Source organism: Pristis pectinata, chromosome 1 (assembly GCF_009764475.1).
Source record: "Pristis pectinata isolate sPriPec2 chromosome 1, sPriPec2.1.pri, whole genome shotgun sequence".
In the NCBI taxonomy this organism is placed as follows: domain Eukaryota; kingdom Metazoa; phylum Chordata; class Chondrichthyes; order Rhinopristiformes; family Pristidae; genus Pristis; species Pristis pectinata.
The window spans coordinates 58,241,969-58,263,607 of record NC_067405.1 but is presented as its reverse complement, the minus strand read 5'-3'; the positions used below and the strand labels follow the sequence as shown (position 1 = coordinate 58,263,607).

General features: G+C 39.5%; 1 protein-coding gene across 1 annotated transcript in view; it reads left to right on the top strand.

Moving 5' to 3' along the window:
• Positions 1-21,639, top strand: part of rftn2 (raftlin family member 2) — a 51,258-nt gene that overhangs the window by 8,267 nt on the left and 21,352 nt on the right. The window contains exons 3-6 of the mRNA XM_052022534.1: positions 6,199-6,382; positions 9,782-9,893; positions 12,737-13,091; positions 14,246-14,449. Coding sequence (XP_051878494.1) covers positions 6,199-6,382; positions 9,782-9,893; positions 12,737-13,091; positions 14,246-14,449 — 855 coding nt within the window. The remainder of the gene's footprint in view (positions 1-6,198; positions 6,383-9,781; positions 9,894-12,736; positions 13,092-14,245; positions 14,450-21,639) is intronic.

Genomic DNA, 21,639 nt, shown 5'->3' with positions numbered 1-21,639 from the left:
AGGGTTCACCCTCTTGAAGGATGTTCTCACATCGGCCCCTGAGACAGAGATCACAGGGTCACTGGATGCTGTGGGGATTCACACAGGTGTAGTGTTATTCTCCCTTTCAAAGCACGCATAAAAGGCATTGAGCTCACTGTGGTGTGAAGTATCACTGCCATTTATGCTGTTAGGTTTTGCCTTATAGGAAGTAATGGCATGCAACCCCCACCACAGCTGTCGTGCATCCATTTGTGTCTCTAACTTCACACGGAATTGCCTTTCACACTCATGATGGCCTTCTGTAAGTCGTACCAGTACTTCTTGTAGGATTCTGGATCGCTGGTCTTAAACGCCACAGATCTCGCCCTCAGCAAACTGCGAATCTCCTGGTTCATGCAGGGTTTCTGGTTTGGGAAGACTAGGTATTTTCTCAAAGGCACACACTCACCAGCGCAGGTCTTGATGAAGTCAGTGACAGCTGTGGTATATTCATTCAGATCCAAAGATGAATCCCTGAATATGGTCCAGTCCACTAATTCAAAGCAGTCCTGTAAACACGCCTCTGCCTTCCTTGACACCTGATGCAGCCTCAGTCTCTGCCTATATGCCAGGAGTAGAAGTACAGCCAGGTGATCGGACTTCCCAAAGTGCGGGGGCAGGATGGCACAGTACTGTAAGCATTCTTGATGGTGGTGTAACAGTGATCAAATGTGTTGGCTCCTCTGGTTCTGCAGGTGACATGTTGGTGGTAGTTGGTCAGAGACTTCTTCAAGCTAGCCTGGTTGGAGTCCCCCAGAGTGATCAGGAAGGCATCACGGTGCACTGTCTTGTGACTGCTGATCACGGTGCTCAGTTCCTCCAGTGCCAGCTTGACGTTTGCCAGGGGTGGAATGTATACCGCTACCAGGATGACGGTGGAGAACTCCCTTGGCAGATAGGATGGACGACACTTGGCCGTCAGATGTTCCAGGTTGAGGGAGCAGGACTGAGACTGAACTGCCACGTCTGTGCACCACAATGAGTTAATCATAAAGCAAACGCCACCACCTTTGCCTATACCTGCTGCTGCTGTCTGGTCCATCCGGTGGATGTAGAAGCTTTCGGGCTGGAGCACTGCATCCAGAGTGCTAGGAGTGAGCCATGTATCCATGAAGCAGAGTACACAACAGTCCCTGATGTCCCTCTGGTACTGTCTCAGTTTTGCCTCAGTATTTACACTAGATGAAAAAGACAGCGTCCCAGACATCCCAAGGAATCAAGTATTGATCCAGGTCCAGGGACTTGTCAAAATTAATGGAAGGAATGTAAAAGTAATAAAATAATGTATTTAAAAGGGGTCTTCTCCAGGACCAGATGGTTAAAGGGAATTGGTGAGGACATTGTAGGTTCTTTAATTGTAATCTTTCAAAGTTATCTCAATTTCTTTAGTTTGCATAATTGTGCATGCCACTCTGCTATTTGAGAAAAATGAGAAGGAAATTAAGGGAATCATAAGCTGGTTACCTATGCTTCTGTTGTTTAAAAATTGTTAGATTGTAATTAAGAATAACATTGCTGAATTCCTTGAAAATTTTAAGCTAATCTGAGAGAACCATGCCAAATGAACCTGATCGTACTTTTTTTAAAAAAGTGAATGTCCCCTGACATTATTTATTAAGATTTATAAAGGTATTTTTGAAGCACCTCATAAGAAACAGCAACAAAGCTCACAAAAGTAAAAGCAACCTATTGACCTGGCTAGTAAATTGACCGTGGGGATTGCCACACAGAGTAGGAACTCAATTCTAAGTCATATTTATAAATGTGGAATGGAATCCTAAGAATCCAAATATGCCAATGACACAAAGATTGATAGCATTGTAGCAAGTTGCACAATTGCAAATAAAGTACAAAGAGATTTTAGTAAATAAGTGAATAAGAAAATCTGTAGAAAATTAATTTCATTATAAGTGAATGCGTGGCCATCCACTTCGGATCAAAATCGATAGAACAGAGTACATTCTAAATGTTGAATGGTGAGAGCATTGGAGATCTGGAGTGACTTTCTGATCCACTTGGGTAGATCATTAAAATATCATGGACTGGTACAGAGATAACCAGAAAGACTAGTAGGATCCCGTTCCATATATCTGTAGAACTAGAGGACAAGGGGTTAGAAACCAAGCTGTTGCAAGGTAGATGTGAATGCACAGCAGAGAGAACGCTATAACATTGTAGTGTTGGAATAGTACACTGTGATCACATACAGAACAACCAAGTGTTTCTGGTTAGCAAGTTCAAAAGAAGACTTCTTTTTTGTTAATTACTTATGCTTTCCTATACTACCTCATTTACGTGGTAATTTTGGTGTTTATAGACAGTGGAGTTTGATGCAACAACTATCAATCCCATTCTGTTAATGGATAACTGCAAGGCAAATAGAATGCCACTTTCTGCATGCAGAGGATTTCATTGAAATTATAATGCAGAAACTGATTTTATGTTATTTGTTCTCAACAGGATCAAGAAGATACCCCCCATGACCCAACCATTGCTTTGATTCCCCTTTCTTTCAACTATCTCTCACCTTTCTTAAATGTAAATTGCTTATGTGAAGTAAGTAATTGCTCTGTTCGAGTGGACAATCTGCTGTGATGCTGTGGAGTCATAGTACATTGCATATCGGACATACTGGAGACTAGTATGTCCGATATATAGTGAAATATGACTCTAAGCATATAGACTAGTGAATTTGTTGAGTTTAATGTACTTGGTAGTTAGTCCTCAAGCAGATTAATCTGCAGGATTATCTCTGAATTGTGGGAAACATGAGCTGCTACAATTGAAGCATGATCCCCAGTCAGGGGTGCTAAAAACTACCATGCTCTTGCAACAGCAAGTTTTGTTGTGCCTCTGACATTCAGTCCAGTGATCAAGGGGGAAGAGAGTAGACGAGTGAGGAGAAAAGGATTAAAGATGGAAGAGTGACAGGGTTGGACAAGATCATGAGAGGAGAGAATCACAGTAGGTAGGGGAAAGGACTGGAGTGCTTGTGAGGAGAGGACACCAGGGCTGCTGGGAGGCTGACATTGGAGAGGCAGGATTCTGATGGTTGCACATTCAGGGTGGTATTCACTTGAGAAGAAAAATGCAATAGTGAGGTGTCAGCAAAAAAGACATAGCCAGCATTGAAAACTTATCTGGAAAAAGATGGTCTCCCAGAATTCCCCAGCAGTGCCCTAAGAACATGTCCTTTAAGTAACACCAAGGCAGGCCTCAGCTCTCTGGTTATGACCCGCTTCACTTTGCAAGGTTCACACTTTCCATCATGTTGCAAGGTTTGTAGGCTTTGCCTATGGATTGCAGTTTGATACAAGTGATGTCAAAATTAACAAAGCATGCCGTTTAGTAGCATAAGAAATAGGAGCAGGAGTAGTCCACAAAGCCCCTCAAGTCTGCTCAACCACTCAGTGAGACTGTGACTGATCCAACTTTGGCATCAGCTCAGCTTTCTAGCTTGAATTCATAACTCTTGGCTCCCCTGCAGACTGAGAAACTATCTAACCTCTGTATCCAGGAGTATGTGAGTTGCACACACAGAAAAATCACGTCTAATTCCTGGAAGTCTGCTATTGGCAAAGAAAGTTAATTATGTTTATCAACTGCTGTGTTAAAAATTCCATCATGTTGCAATCAAAAAAGTTGAGTGTTGCAATTGAATTTCTAGGCCGTAACCTTCAAAGAGCCGAAGGTGCAACATGAACTGTTGTTCTTCACAGTGATGTATCACAGAAACAATGTAGTTTTAATCGGCTTCCAATGAGCGCATTAACAGCTAAGGTGCAATTGCAATCTATCTGCCGGAAACTGCCTTCTCTAATCTCTGTCTTCTCTGGTTTCTTTCACCTCCAGAAATCTGTTTTTGGATTTCTGATGCATTGAATGTTTATTTGAACATTAAAATCAGTTTTATTGAAATTTATGGAAGGAAAATAAGGAATTACAATAAATGGTGCAATTTTGAAGATAATACATGAACAAAGAGAGCTGGGGTTTACATACATGAATCTTTGAAGTTAGTAAGATTAAGCTGTCAAAATCATTTCTGGTATCTGATCTTATAGAACAAAAACCAGGAAGTCGAGCTAAACATTATAACACATTGTTTAGGCCCCAGGTAGAGTGATATTGATGCTTTGAGAGAATAATGTTGATGCTTTTGAGCCAATGCAGAAAATATTTACTTGAATGGTGCCTGGAAGAAGGGGCTTCAGTTACTTGGAAAGGCTAGGATTGTTCCCCTTTTTGTAAAGAAAGACAAGAGATTTAGTAGAGTAGTTTAAAATTATTGACAGACCAATTAAGGAGAAACTGTTCCTTCCACTGGCAGTATGGTTAGACTAATCAGAATTTTTTATTCAAAAAGCAAACATGTTCAATGTACGTTCGATGTTCATAATGGTTTGAATGCCCTCCAATGTCTGTGTGATCCTACAGTTCAGTGCCTGCATAATGATATTGTTGGAGTTTCTTTGATATAAGAACGCAAAAAATAATATACCAGACTGCCTATGATTAACTGGAAACCAGGGAACTGCAGAATGTGCTGCAGAGAACTATACATCATTGCTTCAGAAGTAGGTCCCTTCTATAGATAGAAGCACTGATGCGTGTTTTATTAATACCCTAAAACCCTAAGAAATTCCTCTTCCTTAAATAAAGCATTATTAATTAAGTTTTCTCTGTGGAAAACAAATTCAATCCATTCTCTCTGAATATTCAGAGTGAAAAACTAATGATATTGAGGAAATTAAAGCCTTCTTTCCCTGAGAAATTCCCAACTAAAATCTACTTATTTAGCTCCTGCATTTAAAGCTTCTGCCTTGTTCCCTACTCCCAGGATCTTCTGTGCATAGGATTTATTATTTTGTGCATGTATTTGCCCTGTTACTACAGCCTAGAGTCTCTACAACTTACTTGCTTTGCAAATTTTGTGATTTGCTTTTCTGGCAATTTAAATTCTAATGTGTCCAAATGGACACGCTATGTGTTCATAGCGGTAGCCATTCCAGATTGTGCAGCTGAATGCCTAGGCAAAAGAGTCACAAACAACAGAAACAGCAATTATAGTGGTTTGGGTTAGGATGTTTTTACAAAATTGTCACTCTTGATGTGTTATTTGTCCTGAAGGTTTTTAAAAAAAGAATCAGGCCACAGATACGTAGGTAACAGCCTTTCAAATTACTAATGTATTTTCAACCCTGATTTGACAAAGATTAGCTCTTTGTTTAAACTTTTATCTACAGGGGCCAAAGTTCCTTGAGATTATTGAAGGGTCCAAACACATACAAACAATTTGCAGATTTACAACACTAGCATTCTGTGTAGATTCTGAAACATCAAGGAAAATCTGGAAATTCACTCTTTATGGGTACTTGCACCATCCAAAATTCATATCATTAAAGCCATCACAGACCTTCCCTTTTGTTCTCTTCAGCCCTGCCCCCTTTCTGTGCCACTTAAAGCTTGTTTTATTTTTACTTTACCCACTTCTGCTGAAAAGTCAGAAATGTTAACTTTGTTTCCCTCTTCATAAGTGCAGCCTAACTGTTATTCGGCCAAAGATGTTGAGGCTTGTAGATTATTGCTTCATAAGAAGATCCTTTATAAAGCTTGAAGCCCTGATTTGTGTTTTATTTATACCCAAAATACCCTAAGAAATGCCTCCACTTAAATGAAACATTATTAATTAAAATAGTTTTCTCTGTGGAAAACAAATTCAATCCATTCAGTGGGCATCTGTCTCCTGGCATGATAATCCAGCATGTCATAAGGTCTGTTTGGCATAACCTCATAATAGACAACCTACTTATATATCATCTGTTCAACTAGAATGTTCACCACTGAATCACTAAACCTAGATGCTCTTAAGTGCAAAACTAATTGAGACCTCTTCGTGAAGACATCAAGGCCTGATGGTATCCATGGCTTAATATCTTGACATGAAAACACATGAACATTACATCCATCAATTTACAAAAAGTATTCTTAATTTCATTGCAATGTCTTACATACAATATGATCTGTAGCAATGATTTTGTAATTACTTAACAGTTGCATTGTGAAGGGGTGCTTCTACAATTTTCTATTTAAAAATCCCTATATATTTCATATTTTAGGAATTAGGGCATCTTTAATGAGAGTTCAGTTTTTTTTCTTTTATTCATTTCATTATAGGTTCATCAAATCCAGATGTTATCTGGATCTCCTCTCTCTTGGATCTTAATTCTAAGCTGGAAGGGTACTACAGGAAAGGATATGTTGTTGCCACCATCCACCCTACAATTCTTTCTGTGGGGCGAAGGAAACGTTCTCCACTAAGTTACATCTATAGAGTTATATTAACTAAAATAAAATCAGGGTAAGTTAAATTCATAGACATTTTTGAGTTTAGACATCAGTTCAAGACTCGAAAGTTACAATTCAAAAAAAATCTATGAATTAAGTTATGTTTGAAAATTCTAAAGTGCTTCAGAGCGCAGTTGCCTTTGAAGGTTGTAATAATTGTCATTTGTTTGAACCTGTTCGTGTAGCAGGGCCTTAAACACTCCATCCAGGTGAAGCAGTGTTTGCACTTCTTCTGCAATGTGACCTCCTCTACATTGGAGAAATTGGGTGACCATTTTGCAGAACACTTCAGTGCACAGGGGTCCCCCTGACTTTGCAGCTACCTGTCACTTTAATTATCCATGGCATCCCACTCTGAACTTTCCACCTTTGGACACTTACACTGTTCCAGTGAAGCACAATATAAGTTCAAAGAGCAGAATCTCATCTTCCAATTGCGCACATTGCAGCTCTTAGGACTCAACATTGAATTCAACATTTTCAGGTAACCAGCCTTTCCAGTTTGTATCAGAACTAGTCTGTTGCCATTCCATTGATTTATATCACTAGCCAGTTCTGATGAAAAATCATTAACCTACATAATTAGTTCAGTTTTTTCCCACCCCACAGATGCTTCCTGACCTGCTGGTTATTTCCTGCATTTTCTTCTGTTTCATGTTTCCAGCATCTGCAATGTTTAGTAATTCACAATTCTGACATTGTTTCCTTTTCCCTGTCCTGATTTATCTCCTAATTACACCTCCTCCAGACAGTTCAGCTGTGATTAACAAGGCTTCACCGCCTCCCTCATCTAACACCAACACCACTTAAATCACTCTTTCTCTCTTGGTTTCCAGCTTATCACAGACGCTCCTTTTGTTCTCTTTCTTCCGCCACCCCCCCCCCCCCCCCATCCCTCCTTCTCTGCATCTTAAGACATCTTGGATTTCTACCTTTTCTTCATTCTGATTACTACTGTTTTCATTTTAAAAAAACTGATTAATTTCCAAAGCAAGAAGGAAAAATTATTGAACATAAAAAGTTTAAGACTGTCATCCAACAGTAAAAATTAATTTCTCTTTGAGAAACACAGCTTGACCCACTGAATATTTCCAGCATTTTATTGGTGCTTCCGATTGATATCATCGCAATATTTTGGTTTTGCCTTATATAGATGGGAATTGCTCATGGACATATGATTTAGAAAAATTATATATCCAAAATTTCATTTTTCCTATTTGAAGCTCATATTTCCTTTAACTGGCATTTTATTTTGTGACATTTATGCATGCTATTCCTATTGTACTGTGCCTATCATATTGTCTGTTGCCGTTCCATTGACTTACATCATGGGTACTGTATTACCTGCTCTCCAAATTAGGTGGCAATGTTGTCTGCTTATCTTTCAAATCTCATAGTGTCTAAATTCGCAGGCAATATTCCAGAACTTGCCACATTTTCTGGAGACCATTTTCATTTTTTTTTAGTACAATGACTTAACTACAGAATTACAGTTAACCATGGATGTTTTAATTTCTGTGCATCTTTCTCCACTCATCCTCAGTTATTGCTTATAATTAGGTTTTAGGCCTCATGGTTGTGTTGTCAAGCTACAACTCATTACCATCCTGCAATTCCCATTCCAATCTCTTTCCAATCTGCCTCAAACCTGGTCCCTCAGCTAAGTAAAATGTATCTTGAAATTGCTTGTTATGCTATTGTATGTGTAACGGAAGGGATGAGGAAGTAGGGATATAGTTGGGGAGTAAAAGGATGAAATAAGGAGCAATCATGGAGGCTGCAGAGGAAATTGGGATTGTGGGAGGGGGAGGATTGAGGTGAAGGACAGGTGGGCAGCCCCAAAAGATGAGGAAATGTATTTATGGACACATATGTACAAAAAGTACATCAAAATCTTTGCCACGTTAAGAGCAGTATTAGCAAATATGAGTCACGGACTGCCACACTGTTTGAGCCTAATTTTATTACTTAATGTCTTGCAACATTATTGGCAAATGGATCATGCATATGTCACGTACCAGCAACAAAAGAAACACACCAAGTCATGTACAAGTGTTAAAAACTATTTTATTAATAACTACTTATGATAATAAGACTAAAAGTAAAAATGGTAGCATGTTAGAAGTAAAAATGTTAGATCTTAAGCATTAACCCCAAATGTGTGTGTGGCAAATTCCCAAACTCCAAGTCCAGCAATAGTTCTCAAAGTTCAGTTCAGCAAGCCATAAGGTGAAACGTGAGCAAAGGCTTCTGCAAAACCACCGTTGACTGAAGACAAAACGTAGAGAGAAAATAGAGAGTAATTACGAAATCCAAATGTTCCACGATGGAACCCATATGACACCTCAGTGTCTACTCAGCAGTGACTACTCCACCGCTTTGTTCCGAAGCATCTGCCACCCCGAAAGGCACTCAAATCGTGGCCGTCCACACAAATACCTGTTTTCTTCTACAGGTTAATGACAAAGTGGACTCCACTGGATTATTCCAAAAATCCATACGTGGATTGTAGCGACAGGCACCGTTACTGTTTTTCATCCATCGACAGAGACTAGCAGACTAGTCTCTCTCTCTCTCTCCCTCTCTCTCTCTCTCTCTCTCTCTCTCTCTCTCTCTCTGTCGTCGTCTGACTGAATCCGACTGACTGCTCCAAAAACGTCATTACGTCCTTATCTCTTGTTGTCGTCATCATTCCACGCACACACCACTATGCTCTATCTTAAAGGGACATTCCCAATAGTAACCTAGTCTGTAACGCACATCTTTCACTAAAAGCACCATATTGTACTACATAAAATCAAATCATGGCATGGGATTTAATTTGAGGGTCTTAATTCCACCAGTTACTCTGTATTACAAGGACACAAACTGAAACTCACTTTTAAACATTGGTATGTTTCTGTAATTATGTAATACTGACACATTGTCATCAATAAGGACTGAAAATCTGCAGGAATTCTACCATCTCCCATTGAAGTTATCACAAATGACAAAAGGAATTTCATCCCCCCAACGCTATGCTGCTCTTAATTCCCATTAAAACTTTTCATATTTTAACAGATGAGATAAACAATGCAGAGTGTCAGTTTACTTTTGGTGACCTCTGCTAAACTAAAACACTGCCTCTTGCTTTGATATTTTAACTACTTAGGGAAAAGCAAACTGATCTGAAGCAAAACTTTGAAAAAAAATGGAAGTGCTAGTTCTTCAACCTCATCATAGAATAACCTTTCCCAAAGTGAATCTAACTCAGATTATCAGAATATTTTTGATAAAATCAATTTGAATGTGAACAGAAGTGCTGATGTTTGGTTGTTTCATGTATATATACTGAAAAAATCTTATTTCTCTTCTGGTTAATAAAAATGTTCATTGCCCTAATGTAGTTTCTATTTATTTTTCTTCAATACAGTGTAAAGAAGTCAGAACAAGGAGAACAAAAGCACAGCAAGCTAGTTGTTGAAGAATGGCCTGTCAGCAATCAAATGCTTTCCAGTGATGTTCTGAAAGGGCTGTTGGACAAGGTACTCTCTCATAACACTTGCCTTTCAGGGAGGCCTGTTGAGTCGCTAACAGAATCAAGAATGAGTTCATGGAAGTCATGAATAGAGCCAAACAAATGAGTACTGTGTTAGTGAATCAGGTCCTTGAGGAGCACCTGAGTATATACTCTGCATGTGCATAATTGATCAGTTTTCCATCTGACTAATGAGCCTTTTTTTTCTCTTGACTTGTTCTGGGTGATTTTAAAGTTTCACCCCTGGTGTTTGCAGTATTACCTGGATAATATCTACTGGATATACACCAGATGAGTTATTCACAGTTGTGACCAGGGCATATCTTCTTACCATAAAATTAGTGTGTAATTTGCATCACCTTTTCGGAACTTCAATTTTAGAAAAGTACCTTTCTTGTGTTTAAAATATAGTTGTTTATTTCCTTATATACTTCTGCTCAATATTAGAAAAATAAATCAATCCAGATTTTGAAACCCTGCTTATTCCATTAAACATTTATTCCATTAATAATGCACGATGTTTTACAATTCAATTGCTTCAACTAAAGTTTATTAAAATATGAACAAAGCTGAAAAATAAATATTGAATTCTTATCAGGCCTAATATTAAATTAGATAGACACGTAGATCTACTAATCATCCCCATTTCCCACAACAATTTTTAACCATAAAGTTGACTTGTACAGGTTTTTATGGTTTATGAGCAAAATAACAAGATTCCCTTATATTTTCGGAGTATTCTAGAATATCTTCAAATTCTACCTGGGTACAAACCAATGGCATGAACATTGATTTTTCCAATTTTAGGTAACCCTCCCCTCCACTGTGTTTTCCCCCTCCCCTCCCTTCTCTCTATCGTTCCAATCCTCCGCCAGCCCTCCCATTTTTGTCCCCTTTCCCATCACCTCAGGCTCCTGTCTCACCACTTACCCTCTCCTCTTTATACTGGCCATCTCCCCTCTCCACTCTCAGTTCTAATGCAGGGTTTTGGCCCAATTATTCCCCCAACAGATGCTGCTCGACCTGCTGATTTACTCCAGAGGATTGTTTGTTGCTGCAGATTCCAGCATCTCCAGCCCCTTGTGTATCCAAAACCCACCCCAGGAATATAGCATTTCTCTTCAAGTTTGCATTTCCAAATGAAGGTTATAGTCTCTGCCTTGTTCTTTGAATATCAGCATAGTAGCATTTGCATTCCCAGGCAATCAATGCAAGGCGACATTCAAGTCCATCACTGTGGACGTTGTCCATGAGGGTTCTGATGTCCTAGGATGCTAACTTCATATTGAGACATGGAAGATGCCTGTGTGCAAATTCTTTTACTGTGCAGAGGCCATTATATCAACAGTTTCCATTCTACATATGTCACATGATGACTAGCAGACCATGATTCTAGCCAACAGGTCCACTGTGAATTTAATCCCACTGTTGACTGTGTCATTGCTCCAACCCACTTCCAAATCTTCCTCACAGCTACATTGCATCTCACCTCTGTAAACTCCCCACTGGAGTGAAGTCATTTTATAGAACAAATGGAAAACTGTTCAGCCTTAATCACCTGCATTCCAGAATCAAGGTTACTCCAGCCTCAGTCAATGAACTGCAGGGCACAAATGGTACTTGTGTATATAACAAGGTTGCAACTCATCACAAACTGCTTCAGTTTACAAGAGAATGGATTTTCCATTTGACAGCATTAGACAAAGGTCCTCTACTGATCTGCCTTCATTGGATAAAATCAGGCCCTGACAAAGTTAAATAGTGAGATTCTGAAAAATGTGGACCATCTCTTATATCTCAGGAGACATCTGTCCATGAAGGCAAATATCAGTGATGAAATTCACCACTTTCTTCTGTGCACCAGCATAGGATTTAGCCATCTGAGGAAAGGACTGTTCAATAAAGACCTCATACCCTACACTTAGCTAATGGTCTACTGGGCAGGAGTGCCCCCTGACCTGTACACTTCCAAGGTGTAGAGATGGTACCTCAAAGCATTGGAGTGGTGCCACTAATGCTGTCTCCACAATATCCTCCAAATCCATTGGCAAGAGAAGCAAACTAATAGCAATGCCTTTTCCAAAACCAACATTCCCAGCATGGAAGTGCTAAAACACTCATCCAGATCCTATGGACAGGCCACATTGTTTGCATTCCTGATAGAAGATTCCTAAAACAGGCACTCCATTCCCAGCTCTGTCATAGTGAGAAATTCACAGGAGGATGGAGAAAATGCTTCATGGGTGTTATCAAAGTCTCCTTGGGGAAAAATGTAACATCCTCACCTACTCATGGGAATCCCTGACCTGTGACCACTCAAAATGGAACCTCCCAAGCAACTCACCCAACAATTCCAAGCACCTTGCACCCCACCTTCGGCAGAGTTTCAGGATCCTAGGTTGGCCTCATTAGTCACCTCAGAACTACAGAATTGAATGAAAGCAAGACATCATCAACTCCAAGAGAATGCCTCAGTAATAGGGAAGAAGGCTTCTAACACAATCTATAGATTGCACTAATCTTTTCAGAATGCATCAGATGAGATCTTCTTAAGGAGGCAATGACCCCATAAGGAGCTGTAGAAGGAACCTAGTCCGTGATCTGGAGATCTGCTTTGTCTAATGGCACATAGCATTTTTCTCCACATCTGAAGTGCTGTATGACAGTAAAAAAAAAACCTTTACCCCTTTGGGAGTCTATATTTGGGTGTAATCATTTTGTCTTCCCATTGTCCTTTCCCCAGAACCACAACCTACTGCGTAGGCTTCTTAAGTCATTGCTGCTCCAGCAATTAAATTATAAATAAAATATATTTGTGTCATACTAACTTAAATGTTATTTTTTTCTTAGGTTAATGATTCAGCTAAGAAAGGAATGAAGTTCATTGGATTTTTAAACCAGCTCCATTCCCAGTCAAAAGCCTGCAATGGCACAAACTTATCAATAGAGCCAGATATGGATTTGGCCCAGGATGCCAACTTTCAGTTGCCAGATCAAAGTAAGCATAATCCCGACAATAACTCTCTAAAATGCAATGAGGGGACTTCAAACATGAAGCCAGTGGAATCTGCAGGAGAAGAAGAACATTGGTGCAATAAAATCCCCAATGTTTTAGAGAATGGTCCATCTCCAGAAGAAGATCATTTGCATGGAAGAGGAAAGGGAAATGGAAAAGAAAACTTTGCTACTGCTCAACCAAAGGAAGGTTTGTGTGATGGTTATATTTTGTTTCTATTTACTTCTTTCATAAGTATTTATAGCATGGTTTAAAATGTTTATTTGAAGTTTGTATATTCATACAGGCAGGTGTACTATGAAGTTCTAAATGTCCTTCACCTTCATTATCATGCAACATCTGTTAATGTGCATATCCTTCAACAATATGAGGTGTAACATGAGAAATTGCATCTCAGTTTTGCATCCTACAAAGGGAAAGAATACAGTACCTTGTTGTTCTCTGCATAACCACTTCTAATCCTAAAATAGAAGTTATTTTAAACTAACCCATGTAGTAGGAACTGACATAATTGCTTTGACCACCTGTTTTACTGACAATATTGATTAGGCCACCTGCTTTTATGTCCCCACTGCCCCTCCCTCTCCCCCCCCCCACCCCATTTGATGGGATTGGTCTGGTCGACCATTTTACACCCATGTACTAAACCTCACCACGTTATTAAACCAGATGTCCTTTACTGTACAAAGTAAAATCAATTGGCTGGTGAAAAACTGATGAGCAATCCAAATCTATCATAGAATCACGGAATTATGCAACATGGAAACAGGCCCTTGGCCCCAACTTGTCCATGCCAACCAAGTTGAACTAGTCCCATTTGCCTGCATTTGGCCCATATCCCTTTAAACCTTTCCTACCCATGTATCTATCCAAATGTCTTTTAAACATCTACCGCTTCCTCTAGCAGCTCATCCCCTCCAACATGTCTGTGAAAAAGTTGCCCCTCAGGTCCCCTTTAAATCTTTACCCACTCATCTTAATTCTATGCTGTCTAGTTTTATTCTACCATCTGCTAGGAAAAAGACTGTGACCATTCATCTTATCTATGCTCTTCATGGTTTTATATACCTCTTTAATGTCACTCCTCAGCCTCCTTCACTCCAGGAAAAATAGCCCCAGCATATCCATCCTTATAACTCAACCACTCCAATATCTGTAACGTCCTCGTGAATCTTTTCTGCATCCTTTCCAGTTTAATGACATCCTTCCTATAGTTAGGGGATGAGTTTCCTTCCAACCAGCATAGGTCAGAGTTCCACACAGCTTTTCTGAGATGCCTGCTGTAGCTCATTAGGAAGAGCGTAAATAAGTTGTTTGTTTTTTTGTATTTCTTTCCAATCTAGATTTGAAGCTGTTTGCTCTTTTCAATGTTTCTGATGAAGACTTCAGTACACGGTCCTACCATGAAGGCAATCTGTCCCTCAGAGTAACAAGGAAAGGCCAAACCATCTGTACCCTGGAAGCAGATTGGTTGGAAATTACAACAACTTACTATAAAAGGGGAATGTCCTTGGTCGATTCATTCGTAGATTGGGAAATAATGAAGGGTAAATACATCCATTTGTTAAAATTTGCAAAGGTACTGAATCATCAGCTTTTCCAAGTACAGCAAAATCTATATTGGTTAGAATACATTTGATACTTTAAGGGAAATTGTCTAAAGGTTATCATATTAGAAGACTGCCTTGAAAATATACTGTCATTGAAAAAGATAAATGTATTATGGCTGTGACAAATGATTTAATTAGATAAATGGAAAGATATATGTCTAGTTGGAGGCAGTAGGTATATATAGGATCAAGGACATGATGTGAATGAATGTGATCTCTTGCATTAAAAGTACTTGGCTGGATGTTAGAAAATATTCAGTGAAGCACAGAATGCCACAAAGAAGTTATTGAGCTGATGGAGCAATAACCAGTGGATCATCCATTCAAAGATACCTTAAACTGAAGAGTTTCAAGGATGTGTGTGGAACACTGAGAAAGAACTGGAGGCAATAATCCTGACGGATCATCAATACCGGTAAGCTCCTTAAAAGATATCTTTAAATATAAAACTATTTACCAATCATATTTCTAGGCACAATGTACAAAATATTTTTCTTTTCTGGTATTGGTATTGGTTTATTATTGTCATTTGTACTGAGGTACAGTGAAAAACTTGTCTTGCATACCGGTCGTACAGGTCAATTCATTACACAGTGCAGTTAGAGTTAGTACAGAGTCCGTTGATGTAGTACAAGTAAAAACAATAACAGTACAAAGTGTCACAGCTACAGAGAAAGTGCAGTGCATTAAGGTGCAAGGTCACAACAAGGTAGATTATGAGGTCATAGTCCATCTCATTGTATAAGGGAACCATTCAATAGTCTTATCACAGTGGGGTAGAAGCTGTCCTTAAGTCTGGTGGTACGTTCCCTCAGGCTCCTGTATCTTCTACCCGATGGAAGAGGAGAGAAGAGAGAATGACCCGGGTGGGTGGGGTCTTTGTGCTGGCTGCTTCACCAAGACAGCGAGAGGTAAAGACAGAGTCCAAGGAGGGGAGGCTGGTGTCTGTGATGTGCTGGGCTGTGTCCACAACTCTCTGCAGTTTCTTGCAGTCCTGGGCAGAGCAGTTGCCGTACCAAGCCGTGATACATCCAGATAGGATGCTTTCTATGGTGCATCGGTAAAGGTTGGTGAGAGTCAAAGGGGACAACCCAAATTTCTTTAGCCTCCTGAGGAAGTAGAGGTGCTGGTGAGCTTTCTTGGTCGTGGCATCTACATGATTTGACCAGGACAGGCTGTTGGTGATGTTCACTCCCAGGAACTTGAAGCTCTAGTCGCTTGTTTAAACTTTGGGCTGTGTGTTGGGAGATTGTACCTTTAAGACTGTGGAGCTTTACATCCATATAGATTTCTTTCATTTTCAGTGTTTCTGATCATCTTTTGTGTCTCAGCATCAGTGTATTTTGTTTGAGTGCTGTACAGCTGTTGATTAGGGTAAAATGGATATCAGAGAAACACCATAAAATTCTTGTACCCAAAGATCCACTTCATGTTAACAGCTGGCATTATCTCACTCAGAAATGTGCTTAAGACTTCTCACTGCCACATCACCACAATCTTCGTCTGCACCATGCTCCTTTTTTAGGCATTGAGAAGATGAATTTCTGAAATATGATTTCCTAAAAATTGGATTACATGGCATGCTTAAAGACTGAATCATTACTTCAGCAACGGAAAATGACCTAGTTATGGAATAAAGTGATTAGAAGCTATTCCGGGTTATTTTCACTCCAAAAATTCCACTGAGCACATCCCAGTGTCATTTAAGTTGGGCATCTGATTTGTGTCAGATTTATAGCATTATAGGGGGATTCAGAACAAGACCCAACACTGACCATCGTTGGGCACTCCAGGGTAACTACGTCTTCACAGTGGTGTGTAAATTGGGATCCCATTAAGGTAAATCTTTTGCTTACCTTATCCTTCTTGCCACTCTTCCTCACGTCAATGGGCACTCACCCCCTAGCACCCACCTAAACAACCACTGACTTCCTCCCAACTCCCTGGTCTCCTCTCATTTCCACAACCCTCTGATCCACCAAGACCCACAATACCCTGAGGCTCACATTACCTGTGCCTTGAACACCCAACCACTGACTTGGTTTGCACCAACCCACCCCCAATCTTGTTTGCCAACACCCTCACCCAGCCACTTACCAAATTGCTTACGTTGTATATGTGTTTGTGAAGCCTGGAATACCCTTGGCCCTTGGATGCTATTGAGGTTTATAGCAGCAGGCTTGTGAACAGATTATGCTATGACCACCTATTGGACCATTAGGGCTCACAAGAATTTCTGGGCCCATATGTTTTTAAAATGACCCCAGCTATATAAAACTTTGATGAGGCTGCATTGGAGTAATTGAAGTATTGTGTGCAATTCTATTGGAGTATTGTGTGCAACCAGAATTGCACACAATACTCCAGTTACTCCAGTGCAGCCAAAGGTTTTGGAAAGCGTGCAGAAGAGGCCACCAGGATGCTGCCTGGATTAGAGGGTATGAGCTATAAGGAGAGGTTGGACAAACTTGGGTTGTTTTCTCTGGAGTGTAGGAGGCTGAGGGGAGACCTGATAGAAGTTTATAAGGTTAAGAGAGGCATAGATAGGGTAGACAGAATCTTCTTCCCAGAGTAGAAATCTCAAGTACTAGAGGACATGCATTTAAGGTGAGAGGGGGAAAGTTTAAAGGAGATGTGCAGGGCAAGTTTTTTTTACAAAGATTGTGGTAGATGCCTGGAACAGACTGCCGGGGGCAGTGGTGGAAGCAGCAGGTACGATAGTGGTGTGTAAGAAGTTGTTAGGTAGATACATGAATATGCAGGGATGGAGGGATATGGATCATGTACAGGCAGAAGAAAATTAATTTAATACAGCATCATGTTTGGTGTAGACATTGTGGGCCGAAGGTCCTGTTCCTATACTGTGCAGTTCTATGTTCTAAGTACCTACACTGGTATCCCTGTGCTAAAATCAGAATATTATGTGCCTACTTTACATCTGAAATACAGGCATCATACTTAAAAAATTTCCACCCTATCCAGTCGCTTCTATTATCAGCCTGGCAATCAACTAGAAAGCAAGGAAAAGATTAGTATGCCAATATTAAACTTTCTTTTAATAACACACAACCTTACACAACTGGCTTGTATCCCAGTGGATGTAATTTACAATCTACCATTGAATGCTTTCCTCATCATCTGAAAGCAATTTATAAGGCAATAATCTACACAATGCCCCCTATTTTTAAGTAAGTTTTTTTTGACTCTCGAAAGAAATGCCAAAAAGGAAGCTTTTGTTTTTAACTGGATTAATTGGAATAGTTTATTATTTTTATGGAAGCTAAACAGTGACCAAACTATTTGCATTTGCTGCTAGGAAACCGACAGCAACTTCTGAAGTACATATGTGTACAATAAGGACAGAAACCCAGTGTGTTTTCAGGGATTCGCTGTTCCTCCCCAGAGTTTTATTTGTCGTCTGCAGCCAAAAACTTTAGGTATTTCCAAACTACCTGCAGTGTAAAGTATCCTGAATATGTTACTCAACTGAATGAGGTGCAACTGAGTTTTTAATGACATATCAACTTCCCAGCCGTGTAAATGAGCTTTACATCATCATATATTTCCAGTGTGGAAAACAATTCATCAAACATGAGTTTCTGAATTTCCAGAACTGCATGATTTAGCCAGAAATATGTTAAAACCATGTTTTACTCTGGGAAACATTGACTTACATACATGGAATCCTGAAAAAGGCAACGTGGCATGATTGAATTTCTAACAAATTGATTTTAAAATAATCCTTCCCTTTTTTATCTTATTTCAATTTCTTACATTCATGCTTTACAAAATGTTAAAATATTAGCTAAAAATGTACTTCTTTATTTTCTGGTTGCTGTCTGCAAGAATCTTTTAACTTGCTTGGTTATTCAGCCAGCATTCCCTTTTGACTTCGCTGATCATTCCAACCAACATCAGAAAAGGAGAAATCCACGCTACAGGAAACACTCAATCTTTGTAGGCATCCTTATATATTAACCTTCTGAAAAATCCAGTGCAATAAAAAATTTTAGATGAGAGTGTTGAACACAAGTTAGGCACAGAGTACAAGCAACAACTTATACATAAAGGCTACCTGGGCAACCACAATCTTGCCTGAAACCCATGATAGACATCAGAATATGTGAATCAGGAGCATAATGCCATCCTGGTTAATGTTTTTCCAGTTCTTTTAAATGGAGCTCTGCAGGCCACCAGAGGAAATAGATTATGCAGAGGAAAATATCACAGAATCCACCATGTAAGGGCATTTTTCCATCCAAAGCACAACCACATAGTCATGTTTTAGGATGCCTAGGCAGCACAGTGGGACAACTAGTAGAGGTGCTGCCTCACAGCACCAGAGACATGGGTTCAGTCCTGACCTAGGGTGCTATCTGCGTGGAGTTAACACATTCTCCTTTGACGACATGGGTTTCCTCTGGGACCTTCAGTTTCCTCCCACATCCCAAAGATTTGTGAGCTGGGAGGTTAATTGGACACTGTAAATTGCCCCTCCTTTGTCAGTGAGTAGTAGAATCCGGGGAGAGTTAAAGGGAATGTGGGGAGAATTAAAACAAATAGGATTAATGTAGGATTAGTGTAAATGGCTAGTTGATGATCGTTATGGAGTTGGTGGGCCAAAGGGCTTGTGTCTGTGCTGTATCACTCTATGACTCTATGTTGCCATTGGAATTAGGATGTTGGCTGGAATATGATCTGCAAGCAAGGTTTAGCACAGTATTCAGCCCTACCTTGTTCACCTCTGCAAGTCACAACCCTCACTACTTTAAGGCCATTGTTGGTGTTATTTGCCGCATCAGTTGGAATTTTTCCAGTAACGTATCAAGAGTGCAGAGGGTACATTGTGTTGCTTACATTTGTTCATTTCTCCATAAGGTGCAGTAGTTTTGCAATTTGGCAACCTCTCCTAAAGTGAAGAGTCTCAGTGTAGATGCTCACATGCCACCAAGCCCATTATAACTGTTGCATAGAAAAAGCTGACATCCCATCAATATACAAGTGCTTTCAGAGCACGGGAACAGAATAATACAGGTGAATGCATGAGATCCTGATATCTATCAGAATATCCTTGCTTTGTGCAAGCCCACAAGACTTCCACCATCTCAAGGAGCAGGCAAACTGAGGAACAGCTTTTAGTAACCAGTACTGTTATGGACTGTTAACCAGGGAAGAATCCTCAAACAACCTGACATAAAAGCACAGGATATACATATGCTGGAACAAAAAATTGGTAGATTGAATTAGAAATTCTGCTGTCAGTTTAAATTGGGTTTTACGCAACAAGATAGAAGTCTCAGAAATTTATTTGCTGTTCTCTGCATAATTTTATGCTCTTCCTGTAACTTCAGCAAAGGAAAAGGAATCTCCGTAGTCAGAAAAACTGATGCATTACACAGTGATGGTCAGGCTTTATTGCATAATTGTTTGATTTATAATACATCTCCATGTAAATGACACTTCCCCTTCACTGGGTGGATGAATCTAAAGCAGTGGCAACTATTCCTCCTCTGCATTTCAGGGCCCATAGTGCTGGGCTGAGCTCACCTTTGGGAAAGCCTACATTCTGGTCACAGATGTTTAAAAACTTCTGTTGCAATCTATATTTTATCCTAAACTTGTTCTTGTAGTCTGGATTTCACAGTGTAATTGTTCAATCCTTGCATAATATTTGTAGGACAGATCAAGTTAAGCCTTGTTCCTATATATAGGAACAGGCCTTCCAGCCAAATACATTCATGTGGCTGCCAATGTTCCACGTGAGTCTCCTCCAATTCATTTTTATTTAACTTCAACACCATATCCTTCTACTCTTCTTCCTTGTGCTTATCTAGTTACCCTTTAGATCCATTCATGCCAGTTACTTTAATTGCCCATTGCGATACCAAGTTGCACATTCTAACCACTTCCAGATTAAAATAAAACAGTTCCTCCTGAATTCTTTATTGTATTTATCAGTAGGTATCTTATATTTATGATCCCTAGTTCTAGTGTCACCCATAAGAGAGCAACGTTTCTGCATGCACCTTAAAAATGTTTTCATAATCCTAATGACTTCTATAGGTTATCAATAAACTCTGCAGTTTTCTAGAGATAAGATCTCCAGACAGTTCAATCTTTCCTGATATATATGACTAGCTCTCATTGCTGGTATCAACCAAGTAAATCTCTTTTGCCCCTCCTCCAGTGCCTTCATATTCTGCTTACCCTTCCAAATAAGTAATTGTGTGTTATTGAGCCTACTTGATCCTATGTTGTTTGTTTATTGCAGTCAACCAAAAAGGAGAGAATCTTATTGGTAAGAGAAAGCAAGTACCCTACTTTAATGATGACCTTTGTTTAAATATAGAACACTGGAGCACAGAGCTTGCTAAATTGTTAAATCAGCTTGTTAATCAAATAGAACAGTCATTGGTCCTGATGCTGGGTCTTGACCCAAAATGTTGACCATCCCTATACAGATGCTGCCTGACCCACTGAATTCTTCCAGCAGTGTACTGTTTGCTCCAGATTCCAGCATCACTGTCTCTTATGTCTCCAGATCGATCATTTTATCTCATTTTATTACATGTGATGAGCCTTGAGATCTGATTGGTTTAGACATTTTCTCTCTGTCTTGTAATGGATGGGTTTCTGTAATCCAATGAAATATACCCAAATATCTATGGAGAATTATGGACAAAAGGTTCTTCCAAAAGCAATGACAACATAGTGATAAACAGCAATCAAATAAGTTCCTGCATTTGCACATAATTTGTAGCCATGCTAATATATGACTCATTTTGCATAACTTGAATTTTAGCCAATTGACCACCTCCTGCCAAAGCAAGTTAAATGAAATCCATTAACAATTGTCATCATGTCCTTTTCCATTTTTCCTCTTTAGTTTTTGTTCAGGCATCCCAATCTTGCCCCAACTCTCCCTGCTGAGGCTTCTGTTTAGTTACCATAGTAATCACACTATGGTATCAAAGATCTTATCATTGCATGAATGTGCTGTTCCATAATCATCCAGGAATGTATCCTTGGAACATTGGCTCAACTTGATCTGTAACTGCTGCAGAAAGAAATGCTTTTTATTTATATGTTTTATAACAAGTGTACAAACTATTTTTTAAACAGCTAAA